Here is a 16,659-nt window from a genome sequence, read left to right as displayed (position 1 = left end):
TGATTAAATCTGATCTTGATTAACTTTGAAGGAATCCATAGTTTTTTGTTTTCTGTGCTAACAGAAGTATAACCTTTCCCCCAATGCAACACATTTCCTTACTTCATTCTGAAGCTAGGATGTCCCTAAAGCACAGGCTGGTTTAGGTCAGCAGTCCTTTAACAACCATCTCCTCTTAGCACTGTTGTTCTCTGTTCGAAAACATTTCAAACAGAGCATTTGAAAAATTCAAACAGAGCATTTGAAAAATTCAAAGTCAGCAAAGCACCACAGGATCCAGAACACCCTGTTTATTTCCCATCTTTATGTGGCCTTTTTACATATTATTTTACTCTCCTTAAGGACTTTACTATTTTTAAACTATTCTTTTCTATGACTAGCTATACCCATTTTCTTTTCTCTCTTTAGCATCTAAACACATATTTAAACAAACTGTATATTTTTAGAGGTTTTCTTTGTCTGGAACTGGCTTTATTAAGTATCTGCAGCATTCTCTGACCCCAAGAGACAGATTTTAAATTGCCCTGTCAGCCACCACAGAGGTCAGCTGAGTGCATGGGGCTGGTGTATGGTGCTGTGACTGGCTCCCACCCACAGGGTAGCCTTCTGATAGCCATGCCTCTGTATGCCGCTGAGCATCAGCCAGCCTGAGAGACTAGAGCCTCCACATTGGATATTATATGTAGCAAGTCTATGTTTGTACCACCAGTTCCCAAATAATGACATAAAGACTTACTATTAATTATGAAAACTTGGCCTGAGCTTAGGCTTGTCCCACTAGCTCTTATAACTTAAATTAACTCAGTTATTTTCACCTACGTTCCATTACATGGTTTATTACCTGATCTCTCTGTACTGCTTATGCTGCTTTCTGTCTGGCAACCCTGCCTCTCTTCTTCCCTGAGTCCTCTCTGTCCCCAGAAGTCTCACCTAAGCTCTTCCTGCCTAGCTATTGGCCATTCAGCTCTTTATTAAACCAATTACAGTGACACATCTTCACACAATATAAAGGAATGTTGCTCAATTGTTTTTATTTAAAAAGACAATTCTAGGCTATGCTTGCATATAGGCCTGCTTCTCAAGTTCTTTTAGAGACATGCATTATGGGTAACTTGTTCTCTGTGACTTTCTCTAGTATGTGGAAGACTTCCCACTTGAACCTGTGATTAAAATTCTTATATTTGAGATTATGAGGTGTCACTGACAGATGTAGGCAGAGCTTTTCTGTGTGCTGGCAGTTGCTTCCCAAATAACCACTCAGAGACTTAATATTAATTATAAATGCTTGGCCAATAGCTCAGGCTTATCACTAACTAGCTTTTACAACTTAAATGAACCCATTTATATTAATCTACATTCTGTCACATGCCATTACTCTTTTTCATCTTGCACCTCCTGTCTCTTTTCTGTGTCTGTCTGGTTACTCCTCTGACTCTGCCCTTCTTCCCAATGTCCTTAGTCTGGCTCTTCCTCCTAACCTTATCCTGTCTAGCTATTGGCCAGTTAGTTTTTTTATTAGACCAATCACAGTGACATATAGTCACGCAGTGTAAAGGAATATTCCACAGATAGATAAAACTATGCCCATTATATTGCATTTGTCATGTCAGTAAAGTAGAAATGTACTCTGTGTATGCCTGTGTGCATGCTTGCACGAGTGTGTGTGTGTATTTGGATCATTTTGGGTGATTCTGAGATGGAACACAGGGCCTCATGCATGTTAGGCAAACCAAACACTGTATGGCTGAGCCGCATCTGTTGCTTGTTGATTTTTTACTCTTTATTCTTTACTCTTTGGGGTACCTGGCACCCAGCTTCCAGATTAGTCACACGTGGAGTCTTATTCAGTCTTATAAACACCCGGCCTTAGCTTGGCTTATTTCTTACCAGCTTTTCTAAACTTAAATTATTCCAACTACCTTTTACCTCTGAGCTTTTTCCTTCTCTTACTTCTGTATTACTTACATTCACTCTTACTCTGAGTCTGGTTGGGAGGCTGGCCCCTGATAGCCTCCTCCTTTTCTTGCTCCTGCTATTCTCTCCGCCTGCCAGCTCCTCTTATCCTTTCTCCTGTCTTGCTCTTGGGCATTCAGTGCTTTATTAGACCATCAGGTGTTTTGGACTAAGAACCACAGCTTCACAGAGTTAAACAATCGCAGCATAAACAAAAGCAACACATCTTTACATCATTAAACAAGTGTTCCACAGCATAAACAAAAGTAACACCCCTTAAACTCATATATATTCTACAATAGCATTTGCAGCCCTAGATCAACTTCTCAACATGAAAACTTTTTTTCAGCCAAGAGTGTTGAAAGCGGGCAATGTAAAAATTATTTTAAATTAAGCCATACATGAAAAGATGTTTTTTATTTAAAATACCAGAAAGAGGAAATAATAACAAATGGCAGAAAACATGAATTGTTTAACAAAGTATATCATATGTTTTCACTTGACAAATACCTCAGAGACTTTGTCTTTGCTTAAGTTCAATTAGTAACATTTTAGTTTTATACATTGAGAAAATAAGGTTGTGGACTTAGAGAAAATATTTTGCTTACTGTATTCATCCGAGTGACATATGACCTGTTTGTTAAAAGTGAGCCAAATTTTGGGCCTGTTTTTAAAGAAACTTTTTAACTCCCTAGGAATTACAGAGTTGTTAGATTTCTTTTTGGCTTAATATTAAAGAGATTTGTTAATATAACAATGCTGTTTTCTTCACAACATTATGTACATGGTTCATCTTGAGTTACTTTTTCCTGATTAGCCATGAAGGACAGGAAGTACCTTTGATTTCCAATGCACAATTATCAATCTTTTTGAAAGTAGGGTGGGATTATTTTTCTGGTTTGTAATATCTATCAATTTTCCTCTCTGTGTACTAGACTCCTATTTCTAACCCCGTCTAGGCCAACACTTTTAGTCTTTCTTTTTTCAGTACCTGTCGTCTCAGTACCTGTCTTTTCAGTGGCAGCTGCCTGATCAGCTCCAATCTGGACCAGTTCTATAGTTGCTTCTGTGGCCTTTCAGGCTGCTGGGCAACAGAGAGAACGTGCCCACCGACAGAGACTGTTGCCCTGCATTTGTGGTCTCCTAATGCCGGCGATGCTCTCCAGTCATGCAATTAATTCTCTAAAGCATTCTCTACTCTGCTTGCTTCAGGGGGTCATACATCCTTAGATGTCAAATTAAGGAAATTTAAGGTAGCATAAATGTCAAATTTAACTTCTAGAGTCACAACAGATAATTCACTTTTTGACTTCATAAAGCAAATTGAAGCCGGTGTCTGAGAACGCCTCAACTTCTGCCATCAGTCTGGAATCAGGCTGGGAATGCTGGCCATTCTAGTCTCTTATGGTGGGAGAGGTGTTTTCCTTTGCTGTTTTGAGGGCTGGTTTCACTTGACTTAGAACTTTAGGTTGTTTTTGTTTCAGTGGCACTCTCAGGACATTGTAGTGCTGTGGCTTAGTGCCTGATGAGGTGCTCACCGTGTTTGCTCTTTTAAGATCACCTAAAAGTTAGAATATAAAATAATGGCTCTAATTCTTTTTACTTTCAAACATATGTGCAAGTATAACATATAGCTTTTATATATACATGTATATGTATTGAAATAACATTTCGTCATATGAGAGAGTCTGCAGGTGTCCTCAGGCGATGGAGTTCACTTCTGGAACAGAGTGGAACCACTGCCCGCTGTACTTATTCACTGCCCCGGCTTCTTGCTGTCTGAGCTACTCAGCGTGTCGTGCCCATGTCTGGCCTTTCTCCTCTCCTTGACCATCTTACTGGACAGTCAGAGACTGTGGTAGTGTGCCCTCAGGCGAATAGCTGGGTCCCAAACAGTAAACCCCTCTCAGGCTGAAACCTGGCTGATTGCCCCTTGGAGTGTGTGGCTGCAGAAGTAGAGTTCTTCTGTGTGAGCAGATACGCAGGAGCCCTAGCTGTACCGCGTCTTCAGCTCAGCTGAGGCTTGTGAGAACTGCTTGTCCTTACCCAGGACTGCTGTCTCCTCACAGGTCCTCATGGCTTACACTGTAGATGGTTTCCACTTTCCTTACCCTGTGGGGAAACTGGGCTGGAGCTGCTGGGGCTTGAGGTAGGGTGAGATAAGGAGAGAGAAAAACAAAACGTAAGATACAGCAAGATATAATGAAATTCTGGGCACTGTGTAAAACTCCACCAGTTCTTTTCCTGCGCTCTACTCGCTACACGCTACATGAACTAGGCTGAAAATTTAAACACAAACACAGACAGAGACAGACAGACAGATGGGGCCACGGGGACGTCCATGAGACAAGAGTGCCAAGAATGCTTCTTTCCTATATAATTATGGGTGATCTCTCAGGGATCCATAGTTACTGATCCCAGCAGGGCCTCCACTTGTAAAACTCAGAACGTCCTGTAAAAACTTGAGCGCCCGTGTCACCAGAAGACCATAGGCGAGCCTCAGGAACTACACTGGGGACTTAAAAACACATAGACACACAGACAGACAGAGAGACAGAGACGCAGACACAGGTGGGTCATCTTTGATACAGGAATGCCAATGCTCAGTTTGTTGTGCTCAGGGGAAGCTGATATAGGGATCCTTAGCCATGCCCAGCTCTCGGGATCTTTCAGCTGCAGGTCTCCTGCTCAGAGCAGCTGCAGGCAGAGCAAGTCAAGGGGCCAGGGATCTACAGCTCCCAACAGCACTGTTAAGAAAGCAAACACAGCACTGAACATTAGTACTCACACCCAGAAGATGCTTTCTTTCATGAGGACACTGAAGGCGTAAGTCACAGACAATCCCACACCAGTTTGGAATTATGATTAATAGAATGGTTATTTATTCAAAGGGGAAAAAACTTACAGATTACCGTCCCAGACAACAGCCCCTCCGCGCGAACAGGAAAGGAGTCCAGGGGCCGGAAACGGAGCCGGAAGACAAAAAGAGAGTGGAGGACAGCCGCTGCTTTTTTTAAAGGGAGAGACCACGCCCCAATGGGCTGGTAACTCAGCGGCGATTGGCTGAAGGAGCTGAAGGAACTCCCACAGCATCTCCCCCTTTTGTTTAAGTAAGAGAGTTCTAAGCCTACTACGCAATTATATACAATAAGTACAAACCTACGAAATTATATACAATAAATACAAATATCCTATTCTAACTAGCTTAAGTCTTGTATAACAAATAACTTGGCCAAGTCATGAAAGGAAAGTAACTACATTTATATAATCTTCAATCCCATCGAAGATCTGAGAAGGGAAATAATGTTATCTGAGTAATTAGGAAGTGCAATCAAACAACTTCCAGAACATGTAACAAATCGCAGAGACAACTGGCTACCTGGACAAACACCCAAAGTCACATTTGCAGCGTTGAAGCAACCAACTTTGGCTAAGGCCTGATGTAACTGACATACCATTTTCAAAGGCAAGAAACTTCAAAACTATCTTACCCTGTCTTGGCAGGATATGACAGTCTTGTTTTATCCATTTACGGATATTCTGTAACTCTATCAGTAGTTGAGGTATGAGCATTTCTTTACCCAAAGGCCAGTTCTGCCAAGAAGAAAGGCTCCAGGTGGAGTGTCTTTGGTGCTCAACATTCTCTCGGGCATAGATCAGTGTTGCCAGGAGTGATTGTGTCTCCCTACCATAGAACTCTGAATTAGATTAAAGGCCATTTTCTACAGCTCTTTGAAGAGGTTGAAGATTATCTATCTATACTGAATATAATCTCTATATATCTAAAGAACCTGATTAGTCTAATTATAAATGACAAACTTAGATGACTGTTGATCTATATAATTCTCAATATCTATCTAACTTAAAGACTGAGATAATAAACAAATGTGCAATAAATGAGGACAATGAGACCTCCAAATATAAACAATGTGCAAGTATACATTGCAATATGGTAAATATATATCAATACATAAACAATATATAAGTATCTTAATCAGAGGTAGAAGTGTACAATGCAATATGGTAAATATACATATATCAATACAATATATATATACAAATACATAAAAATGTTTTAAACAGAGGTAGAAGCATGAAGCATGCATGCATAAAATAGTCAACATAATTTAACTTTGTATCAATATATAAGAATCGATACCAATATGTTTGTCTAAAAGCAATAACTCACAAATACAAATCTATTTATCCCATAATCCAATTATCCCTCCTTTTTTTTTTTTTTTTTTTAAGATTCCTGTGCTTATAAAATTCCTCCCCCAACCCTCAACCGTATACTAATTATAACCAACCCCTAAATGATGTCCCTAAACCCAAGGACAAACTTTATTGGGAGAGGGGACGTCATTCTCTAGAATTACTTCCAGCTGTCATGGGGGCGACGTTCTTTCTGGGGGATCCTGTGAAAGTAAAATGATGGTTAAATTTCAAGATCAATGTCTTTTAAAATTGCAAATAGTCTCTGAGTATTTTGTGGAGGTCTGGCCAGAATGTTGTACAAGATGTGCACCATTTCAGCACGTTGGAACCGTCTTGTGCAGCTGGTACCCAAAACAGGTCTTGTAGTAGCGCTATCAGTATCATGACGTCATATCAACCAGGTGGAGTTGTTGTTATGGGGCCCCATCTTCTTCCTGGAAACTTCAAATGTCACTGTAGGAAAAACTCATTGTTCATTGTGGAAAACTTAAACATTAATTATATAGACATATACATGAATACCTATATTCAATGAGAGACATGATAGATATATTTAATGAAGGTATGATAGATATGAAGAAAAGTAAAGATGTTTTCTAAACTCATATTTCTTTCTGTCCCATATCATGGCTCTTGACATGAGACAGAAACTCCAGAAACTCTGGGTTTTTCTTTAAACAACAGGCTTGGAATTAGAGAGGGACTGAGCCAGAGTCCAACTCTAAAACCAGCTCTATAAATTTAGAAATATGATTTAGTATATGGTACTTACAGAACCTATTCAGTTTTCTTGATAGTCCCTATTGGGCCGTTATTTTCCATCTGTCAGTATTCAAATATCCAGGGTCCCTTGAACTTTTCAAAGATCAGTGTTTTCCTGTGGAGATAAGAACAGAACCCTGCCCCCATTCTATATGCTTTTCTTACCACCTGTATGGTTATCATCATTGTAGATGCTGTCATTTCTCCTTTCCAAGAGGTTTCTCCTCTTCAAATCGAACCTTTATTAATTTTGATGGTATCCACAATTTTTCTTCTCCTGTGGAAACAAGAGCAAAACCCCTTCCCCAACGTAGCACATCTCCTGGCTTCCATTGAGAGGTCAGCACGTCTTTGAAATAAACAGGTTGGTTTAGTTCAGAAGTTTTTTCCATTATCCAATGCCTCTCTGCTGCTGTTGTTCCTTTCTCATTAGCATTAAGAAAATTCAAGGTTAATAAAGCATTATGCAATCTATTTCTGGGGGTATCTTTCGTCCCTTTCTGTTTGTTTAGCATATCCTTTATAGTACGATTTGATCTTTCTATAACTGCCTGACCTGTAGGATTATTTGGTATACCTGTAACGTGTTTTATATTATAATAAGCAAAGAAGCGTTTCATTTTCTTAGATACATATGCTGGACCATTGTCTGTCTTTATTTGTGCAGGTATACCCATGATGGCCATAACTTCCAATAAATGTGTGATTACCGAATCAGCCTTTTCTGAGCTCAGGGCAGTTGCCCATTGAAAACCTGAATACGTGTCTATGGTGTGGTGTACATATTTTAATTTACCAAATTCCATAAAGTGGAACACATCCATCTGCCAGATTTCATTCCTTTGAGTACCCTTTGGGTTACTCCCTGCAGGCAATGGTGTTTGATTATAGAAAGAACAAGTAGGACATCTCTTTATAATGTCCTTAGCTTGTTGCCATGTAATGGAAAACTCTTTCTTTAAGCCTTTACTATTGACATGATGTTTTTTATGAAATTCTGAGGCCTGCAGAACGCTTCCAATCAATAATTGGTCAATTTCAGCGTTACCTTGTGCTAGAGGCCCAGGCAGACCGGTATGGGACCGGATGTGTGTTATGTACATTGGACAAAGCCTATTCCTAATTATGTCCTGTACCTCGATAAACAATGAAGTCAACTCTGTGTCATCTGGTATGAATTCAGCGGTTTCAATATGCAAGATAACTCTTTCTGCATATTGTGAATCTGTAACTATATTAAGAGGTTCTTTAAAATCCCTTAGCACCATAAGAATGGCATATAATTCTGCCTTCTGGACAGAATTATAAGGGCTTTGTTCCACCTTACTCAATTCTTCCGATTTATAACCTGCTTTCCCTGATTTATTTGCATCGGTATAAAATGTCCGAGCTCCAGTTATTGGAGCATCACGTACAATTCTAGGAAGAATCCAAGAAGTTCTCTTTATGAGGTTAAGTCTATCACTTTTGGGATAGTTGCTGCTAATTTCTCCCAAAAAATTAGCACAAGCTCTTTGCCATGGTTCATTATCTTCCCATAACTTTCTTATTTCCTCAGTAGTAAAAGGCACTATAATTTCTGCTGGGTCTATACCTGCTAGTTGACGAAGTCTCAGTTTACCTTTTATAATTAATTCTGAAACCTTTTCTACATAAGTTTTTAATTTTTTACTTGGTTTATGAGGTATAAATATCCACTCTAAAATAATATCTTCCCTCTGCATTAAAATCCCTGTAGGAGAAATTCTGGAAGGCAGTATGACTAGGATGGAACTAAGATTCGGGTTGACCCTATCCACATGTGCCTCCTGTAATTTTTCCTCAATCATTGTCAGTTCCTTTTCTGCTTCAACTGTCAATTTTCTGGGACTATTCAAATCCTTATCACCATCTAAGGTTTTGTTTAAATGAACTATTAGATCAGGTGTTATCCCAACAGCTGGTCGTAGACTGGAAATATCTCCTAACAATCTTTGGAAGTCATTAAGAGTCCGTAACCGGTCTCTCCTAATTTGTGCCTTTTGTGTTCGAATTTTCTCTAACCCTATTCTGTAGCCTAGGTAATTAATAGAATCTCCTCTTTGAATCTTTTCAGGGGCAATTTGTAATCCCCACCTAGGCAAAACTTTCTTTACTTCTTCAAACATACTTTCCAAAATATCTTTATTTGAATCAGATAATAAAATGTCATCCATGTAATGATAAATTATGGACTTGGGAAATTGCTTACGAATTATTTCCAGTGGCTTATTAACAAAATATTGACACAATGTGGGACTATTGAGCATCCCCTGTGGGAGGACAGTCCATTGATATCTCCTAGTAGGCTGAGAATTATTATAAGTAGGCACTGTGAAGGCAAATTTTTCTCTATCCTTTTTTTGCAAAGGTATAGTGAAAAAACAATCTTTCAAATCAATAACTATAAGAGGCCATCCTCTTGGTAATAGAGAAGGCAAAGGAATTCCAGATTGTAGCGGACCCATAGGCTGAATTACCTTGTTGACAGCTCTTAGATCTGTCACCATTCTCCATTTACCAGATTTCTTTTTTACAACAAACACAGGAGAATTCCAAGGGCTGGTTGATTCTTCAATATGGTTAGCATCTAGTTGCTCTTGTACCAGCTGTTCCAAAGCCTGTAACTTATCTTCAGCTAGAGGCCACTGCTTGATCCATATTGGCTTCTCAGTTAGCCATTTTAAAGGTAGGGCTGTTGGTACCTCTAAAGGTTTGCTATTGGCTGTGTGTTCTTGTACAGCCTGAATGGCTGGTGACCTTTTTCCATAATACCTCATTATATCCTTCCCAGAATTGTGAGTTCCTGGAACTACAGGAATGTTAATCTGGGTATTCCATTGCTGTAGCAGGTCACGGCCCCATAAATTTATTGCAATATTTGCTATATATGGCCTTAATCTTCCTATTTGCCCTTCAGGCCCTATGCATTCCACCCATCTTGTGCTTTGTTTTACACGAGATAGGGTTCCAATTCCCAGGAACTGAACATCTACCTCATGAAGAGGCCAATTCGGATGCCAGGATTCTGGAGTAATTATACTTACATCCGCACCTGTGTCTAATAAGCCTTCAATAAAAATGCCATTTATACAGACTCTTAGCTTTGGTCTTTGATCGTTAATATATGTTTGCCAAAATATACGTTTACTCTGTCCTCCTGAATTTTTTGACTCATTCTCCACATGTAATTCATCATTTAGACCAGTATTACTTTTTACGGCAGACATTGGAGTTTTTAATTTTCTTGGTGAGACACATTTTCGACTGTAACTGGGAATGACTGGGCCACTTTTGGCTTGGGGGCCTGCGAGAGGCCCCTCAAGGAGTTTCCCGATGGTATCGGGTTGCCTTGTCTGTCTGTTGTTGACCTGCATTCGTTGGACCAATGTCGGCCTTTACCGCATCTTCTGCATATACCTGAAGGCTGAGATCTCCTACTTTTGTCATTCCCAGAGGAGATATTATTCCTAGGATTTCTTTGCCTGCAATCCCTTTTCAGATGTCCTAATTTACCACAATTAAAACACCTGGTAGTTTGATGTCTCCTCATAGCTTTGGAAATCGCTTCTCCTACCCAGGATTCATCGTTATAGCTAAACATCTCAACATTCATTGTATGCTGTATCCATTCTTCCATTGGTGCTGATCTAGATCTTAAAGGCCCAATTATCTTTTTACATTCAGTATTTGCATTTTCAAAAGCTAGAGATTCAAGAAGTATTCGTCTAGCTTCTGGGTCTGTTACCCCTATGTCCAGAGCCTTAATTAATCTTTGCACAAAGTCAGTAAAGGGTTCTCTCTGTCCCTGCCTAACCCTGGTATATGATTCGACCCTTTTTGCTGGATCTTGTATTCTATTCAAAGCATTCAAGGCTGCTTTGTGACATAAGGACAGCACTTCTTCATCATAAAGAGCTTGGACCTGTGGATCAGCATATGCTCCTACACCAAGAATTTGATCTTGGGAAACCTCCACACCTTTTGCTCTTCCTTGCTGTTCAATATGTTTGGATTCTTCTCTGAAATAAATTCCAAACATCAAGGAAGGCCCATCATCTAAAACTGCAGACACTAGCTGAGAGAAATCATGGGGGGTAGCTCTGACATTAGAAGCCCAAGTCCTTATCATTTCCTTAACAAATGCAGAGTGCAAGCCAAAGTTAACGACAGCTTGCTTAATTTCTTTTAAATCATTCATTGCTATTGGTGTCCATCTAGCTTCTTTAACTCCCTTTGAGCCTTTGGAAGTTAACCCTTTGTCAGAATAAATTACAGGGTATGTTGTTAGGACCCTGGGTAAGCCAGTTCTAACAGCTGGTGGTGGCATTGTATCCTGTCCTTGTGCCTTCTTACTCTGTTCACCAGCTCCAATAGTTTCTTCAATCATTTCTAATCTTTTTATCATTGTATCCCTTAAATCCTGAATCTCCTGACCTACCCGTGTTTCTAGTAATTTCACTAAGGTATCAGTTTTTTGGTTCCCATTCTGGAGGTTCATTCTATCTGTTACCTTATCAAAACTTTGTGGTAACATCTGAACGTCAAATTCAACAGCCTGTACCCTTTCAGGTAACTTCCTAGTACCCTTGGACATGGAGTCAATTTTGTCTATCATAGTATCCACTTGTTCAGATAACCCCTGATTTTCAATAATTTTAATCCTTTCAACTAGTTGTTCAATATTAGTCCGTAAAAATCGTATCTTTCTTAATGATAAAATATTGAAAAGAAAACTGAAACCTAGTAACAAGTAAATTAATATATTCCCATAGTCATATAAACCTTGCATGACATAATCCATTGTATTAATAAAGAAAACAGTAAAATTGGCGTTGGAAACAAAAACTGCCATATTACCTCTTGTCTAGTTGGTGGCGCTGTTGCCAAGTTGCGACTAGAACCACTGCAAAGGTGACTTAAACAGGTCCTGTTTCAGTGTCTGCCTTAGTATTTGTTAAAAACTAGGAAATATAAGTTGCTCAAGAAAGAAAGTTTAATTAAATCAATTCCATACACGGAACCAGAAACCCAGAATCCAGGGGTAGAAAAGAGCAACCCGGAAGCCGCGTATGCCTCCACGTGACCGAGTCGTTCTGATTCACGCCACTAAAGCGCCGCACTTACAAGGGAAATTTGAAAACAACTCAGAAAAGAGCAAACCAGGCAGGCAGAGACTGTCCCGAGCCTGTGGAGCTTGGGAGACGTGGGGTTTAACTGAACTGCTGGCTCCACACACAGGGCACAGGCCGCAGCTGAGGGAGGTCTCGTGACTAGCCGAGCTGGTAGCAAGCAGTTGAGTGGGGGGGAAGGGGGGGTTCTACAACCAAACGTGGGGCGCCAGATGAAGGCGTAAGTCACAGACAATCCCACACCAGTTTGGAATTATGATTAATAGAATGGTTATTTATTCAAAGGGGAAAAAACTTACAGATTACCGTCCCAGACAACAGCCCCTCCGCGCGAACAGGAAAGGAGTCCAGGGGCCAGAAACGGAGCCGGAAGACAAAAAGAGAGTGGAGGACAGCCGCTGCTTTTTTTAAAGGGAGAGACCACGCCCCAATGGGCTGGTAACTCAGCGGCGATTGGCTGAAGGAGCTGAAGGAACTCCCACAGCAGGACACAGTCCTCTGTTTCTGTGTTTTGTAGCTGTCTTCTCACCTCTGTGTTGTGCAGTGTCTCGTATTCCCAGTTCTCCTTCATTTAGTTACTTTGGAGGCAGCTCCTCCTCTTCTGTCTTTGTTTTTTAAAATTATTTTTTAAAACTTTACTTTTCATTCTTTGACAGTTTTACACATGTATATAATGAGTTTTAGTTCTTTTCACCCGTTACCCTGTCACTTCCCCCTCCTCCCACTGAAGCCCTTCTTTTTACCAACAGTTATTTTTTCTACTTTATATTTGTCTGTTTGTCCATCTCATTAAATAGGGTTGTCTTCATGAACATGGATAGGAGGTTGATCCCTGGAGCATGGACAGCTTATCATGCTGTGGCTACCCCATGAAAGAAAGTGATACCCCTTCCCCCAGCCCCCGCGACCATCAGTAGACCATCAGGGAAGGGAGGGACCTTAGGAACACTTTTTACTTTCCTGATGAAATGTTGATTAACTGATCTTGTACAGGTAGCCAAAGCTGTAGTGAGTTCCTCATTACATCAGCCATGTCAGGTCAGAAGGTCCCGTATTGTTCCACAGCACTCTCCCTCATCCTTTGGCTCCGTTTCCCACGTCTGTCTACTGAGAGATTGGAGAGATTCCCTGCACACACACGTGTGTGTGTGTGTGTGTGTGTGTGTGTGTGTGTGTGTGTGCGCGCGCGCGTGCACACATATATGTTGTTCCATTTAGGGTTGAACACTCTACAGTCCCATTATTTCTGAACTTGACTGTTGACAGCTGGTTTTGTGTGTCAACTTGACATAAGCCAATCATAACAGGAAATGCCTCTATGAGATACAGCTGTAAGACATTTTCTCACTTAGTGATCAGTAATTGAGGGCCTAGTCTATGTTGGGTTATGCCATCCCTTGGCTGATGGTCCTGGGTTCTACAAGAAGGTGGGCTGAGCAAGCCACAGGGAGCAAGCCAATGAGCAGCTTCCCTCCGTGACTTTGGCTTCATCTGCTTCTGGGATCCTACCCTGTTTTGAGTTCCTGCCCTGACTTCCTAAAGTGAGGAACAGCAATGCTGAAGTGTAAGCCTAATAAACCTTTCCTCTCTAACTTGGTCTTTGGTCATGGTGTTTTGTTGCAGCAATAGAAACCCAAACTAAGACAACTATTGTCTTTTTATTAATCACTGTCCACTGCAAAGAGAAGTTCTCTGAGGAAGGCTAAGACTTGCAGTAATCTAAGATATTTAGAAGGCAACTTGACACTCTATTCATTTAGCAAAACAGTAGTAGGCAGAATTCTATATTTTGGTTCTTATGTAAGTATAGTGATAAGGAGATCTTTGCACGTATGCATATATTTGGATAACATAAAGTATACATATTATAACAATTTTAGTCATATAGTAATCTTATCTTAGTCATATTTGAATTGATTATATTTATAGTAATAGATGTAGAATGATGGGGCCTGCTTGTTGGGGTAAGTGGTGCGGGAGATTGTCTGTATTTTGTCAATCATGTTTTAAATAAAACACTGATTGGCCAGGCAGGAGGTGTAGGTGCAAAAACCAGACAGAAAGTGGAAATGATGCAAGGAGAGCAGGAGAATTCTGGGAGGAGGAAGTTGATTCCTCCCACTCCTGCCCAGATCACCAAAGCAGCAGGATGTGAGCTGCCCCACTGAAAAAGGTACTGAGCCACATGGCTAAAATAGATCAGAATAATGGGTTAATCAAGATGTGAGAGTTAGCTAATAAGTAGCCTGACCTAATGGGCCAATCAGCTTTATAACTTATAGAGATCTCTGTGTGATTTTTATTGGGACTAAACAGCTGGGGGGCCGGGCAGGACATAAATCCGAACAAGCCAGCTTCCATCATGTTACAAATAGATACATGCATATAAGGGCAATATGCTGCATAATAATGTTTTGGTCAATGATGATTTATGCACAACACTGGATCCATAAGATTATAATGGAGCTGAAAATTTTCTGTCATTTAGTTATAGCATAGCCACTGTGTTCTTTGAGTACAAACACATCAAGCTTTTGGTAGTGCTGGTGTGAACAAGCCAGTGTGCTCCAGTTCTATAAAAGTATAGCAAATGCTTTTGTGTAAAGTGTATGCTACTTGGCCATAATAATGAATGACTATGCTCTTCCCTTATGTATTAACTGGACTGTAGTTCTAATACTTATTTATGAGTATATTCCTACTTATAAAAATGTGTAGTGCAAAGATGTAAACCATGTATGTCTTCTATCATGTTTTATGATTACCTAATTTTCCTGTATTGTATTTATCACGAATATAGTAGAAATTGTTACATACTACCTATGTAATAGGCTATACCACATTGCTTTGGAGTACATGCCACAATGTTCTTACTATTATGAAGTTGCTTAAAATATTTATTGAAATCTACCTCCTTTATTAAGTGATTCACGATCTTATATTCTTTGGTGAAAGCAATAGAGGACCCAAGAGCATACATGAAACAGAGCATGTATGAAGTGCTCTCTGGTATGATGGAGATGAGGGAATGAACATATATTCATATTTGATGTCCATCTCACAGAAACTAATGGAAGAGGTTTGTATCAGTGTGTGTTGCCTAGGCTCATGAGGAACACCACTTGGATGGAGACTGTTTGCTTTTTAGCTTTCATATTATTTGATTTTGAACACCTGATTATATTGCTTATTACTTTTTTTGTAAAAGCTTCTGAGGAAAGTATTTTCTTTCTTTTCTTTTCTTTTTACATTTTATCAGTAAGCTAAAAAAGCTGAGTGAAGACAGTTTGACTAAGCAGCCTGAAGAAGTGTTTGATGTGTTGGAGAAGCTTGGAGAAGGGTGAGTACAAAAATAGGAAAGTGTCTGTTAGATAACAACAGCATCGCCTCATCAGCTGGAGTATGTTTGCTGGAGCTGAGTACTACTTATACCAGTTCAATTTGACAATTAATGTCAAGTTTTAAAGATCAGATTATGATAGATATGGTAACACTGCCTTTTAGAGAAGTAATCTCTCTCTCCCTCTTCCTCCCTCCTCCCCCCTCCCCTCCCCTCCCCTCCCCTCCCCCCCCCCCCCTCTCTCTCTCTCTCTCTCTCTCTCTCTCTCTCTCTCTCTCTCTCTCTCTCTGTGTGTGTGTGTGTGTGTATACACACACACATAATTGCTTGTGACAAGGTTTCTTCGTAGCTTTGGAGCCTGTTCTGGAACTAACTCTTGTAGACCAGGCTGGCCTCAAGCTCACAAAGATCCACCTGCCTCTGCCTCCCCAGTGCTGGGATTAAAGGCGTGTGCCACTACCGCCTGGTGATCCCCTCAAATCTTGTGTTTTCTTGCACTCAGGCTTTGTGGCCGTTTTGAGAAAGTCTTAACTGGAATCCGCTTAGGAGGGTGGTCAGGGAAATAGAGCTCTCGATTTCTGTTATGTAGACCCTAGCCATCCTTGGAAAGGAGGGACAGGGTTGCATAATTCATCTTAATGATGTAGCATTGAGCCCTACCCTAGCTTTTGAGGAAAGATACAGCCGCCTTTTCCCCCAAGTGTGACTGTTATCATACTGTATAAAGTTGCTTCTGAGAGCCTAAGCAGCAGGATCTATTATCAATTCATTTGGTTAAGCATCTACTTGACTGCTTGTGACAATGTCTCTTATTTTAAACATTGTAAATTTGAGAGTGATTATTGCGTGTTTATAATAGGAAACACGGGGAACACTCTATGTCTTGTTCTTTTCTGAGGAAGCAATGAAATGAGAAGACTGTGGTCTCTGGAGTCAGAAGATGAAGTGTGGACCTGTTAGTTATGAGTCTGTATCCTCATCTTTCAGTGATGTGAATTATATTTTTTTCTCATAATTGAGAGAGAAAAAACTTGATGATGCTTATAAAACCCTGTCATAGTACCTGGCGTTCTTTTAGAACTCAGTAGCTTTAAACCTTGGTTTGGAGCTGATAATTAAATTACAGAGGACTTCTTTCTTCATGTGTCTGTTCTGTACAGTACTGAATATTTAGTTGACAGACTTTCAAGAGCTGAAGTAGAGATTAAGTGTTAAGTGGTTCACAGTAGCTGAGTG

At 40.2% G+C, this 16,659-nt stretch overlaps 1 protein-coding gene across 4 annotated transcripts in view; it reads left to right on the top strand.

Moving 5' to 3' along the window:
- Stk3 (serine/threonine kinase 3) overlaps positions 1-16,659 on the top strand; it is a 224,827-nt gene that overhangs the window by 16,781 nt on the left and 191,387 nt on the right. For 3 of the 4 annotated variants that reach the window (XM_085679124.2, XM_085679123.2, XM_085679122.2), the window contains exon 2: positions 15,343-15,423. In XM_085679124.2, the coding sequence (XP_085535250.1) occupies positions 15,343-15,423 (81 nt within the window). Of the gene's footprint in view, positions 1-15,342; positions 15,424-16,659 lie in introns of those variants that run through there. The other variant, XM_085679125.2, reaches the window with a different exon arrangement.

Source organism: Myodes glareolus, chromosome 19 (assembly GCF_982192425.1).
Source record: "Myodes glareolus chromosome 19, mMyoGla1.1, whole genome shotgun sequence".
Classification (NCBI taxonomy): domain Eukaryota; kingdom Metazoa; phylum Chordata; class Mammalia; order Rodentia; family Cricetidae; genus Myodes; species Myodes glareolus.
The sequence above is the reverse complement of the archived record's forward strand: the minus strand, read 5'-3'. Positions and strand labels throughout refer to the sequence as shown.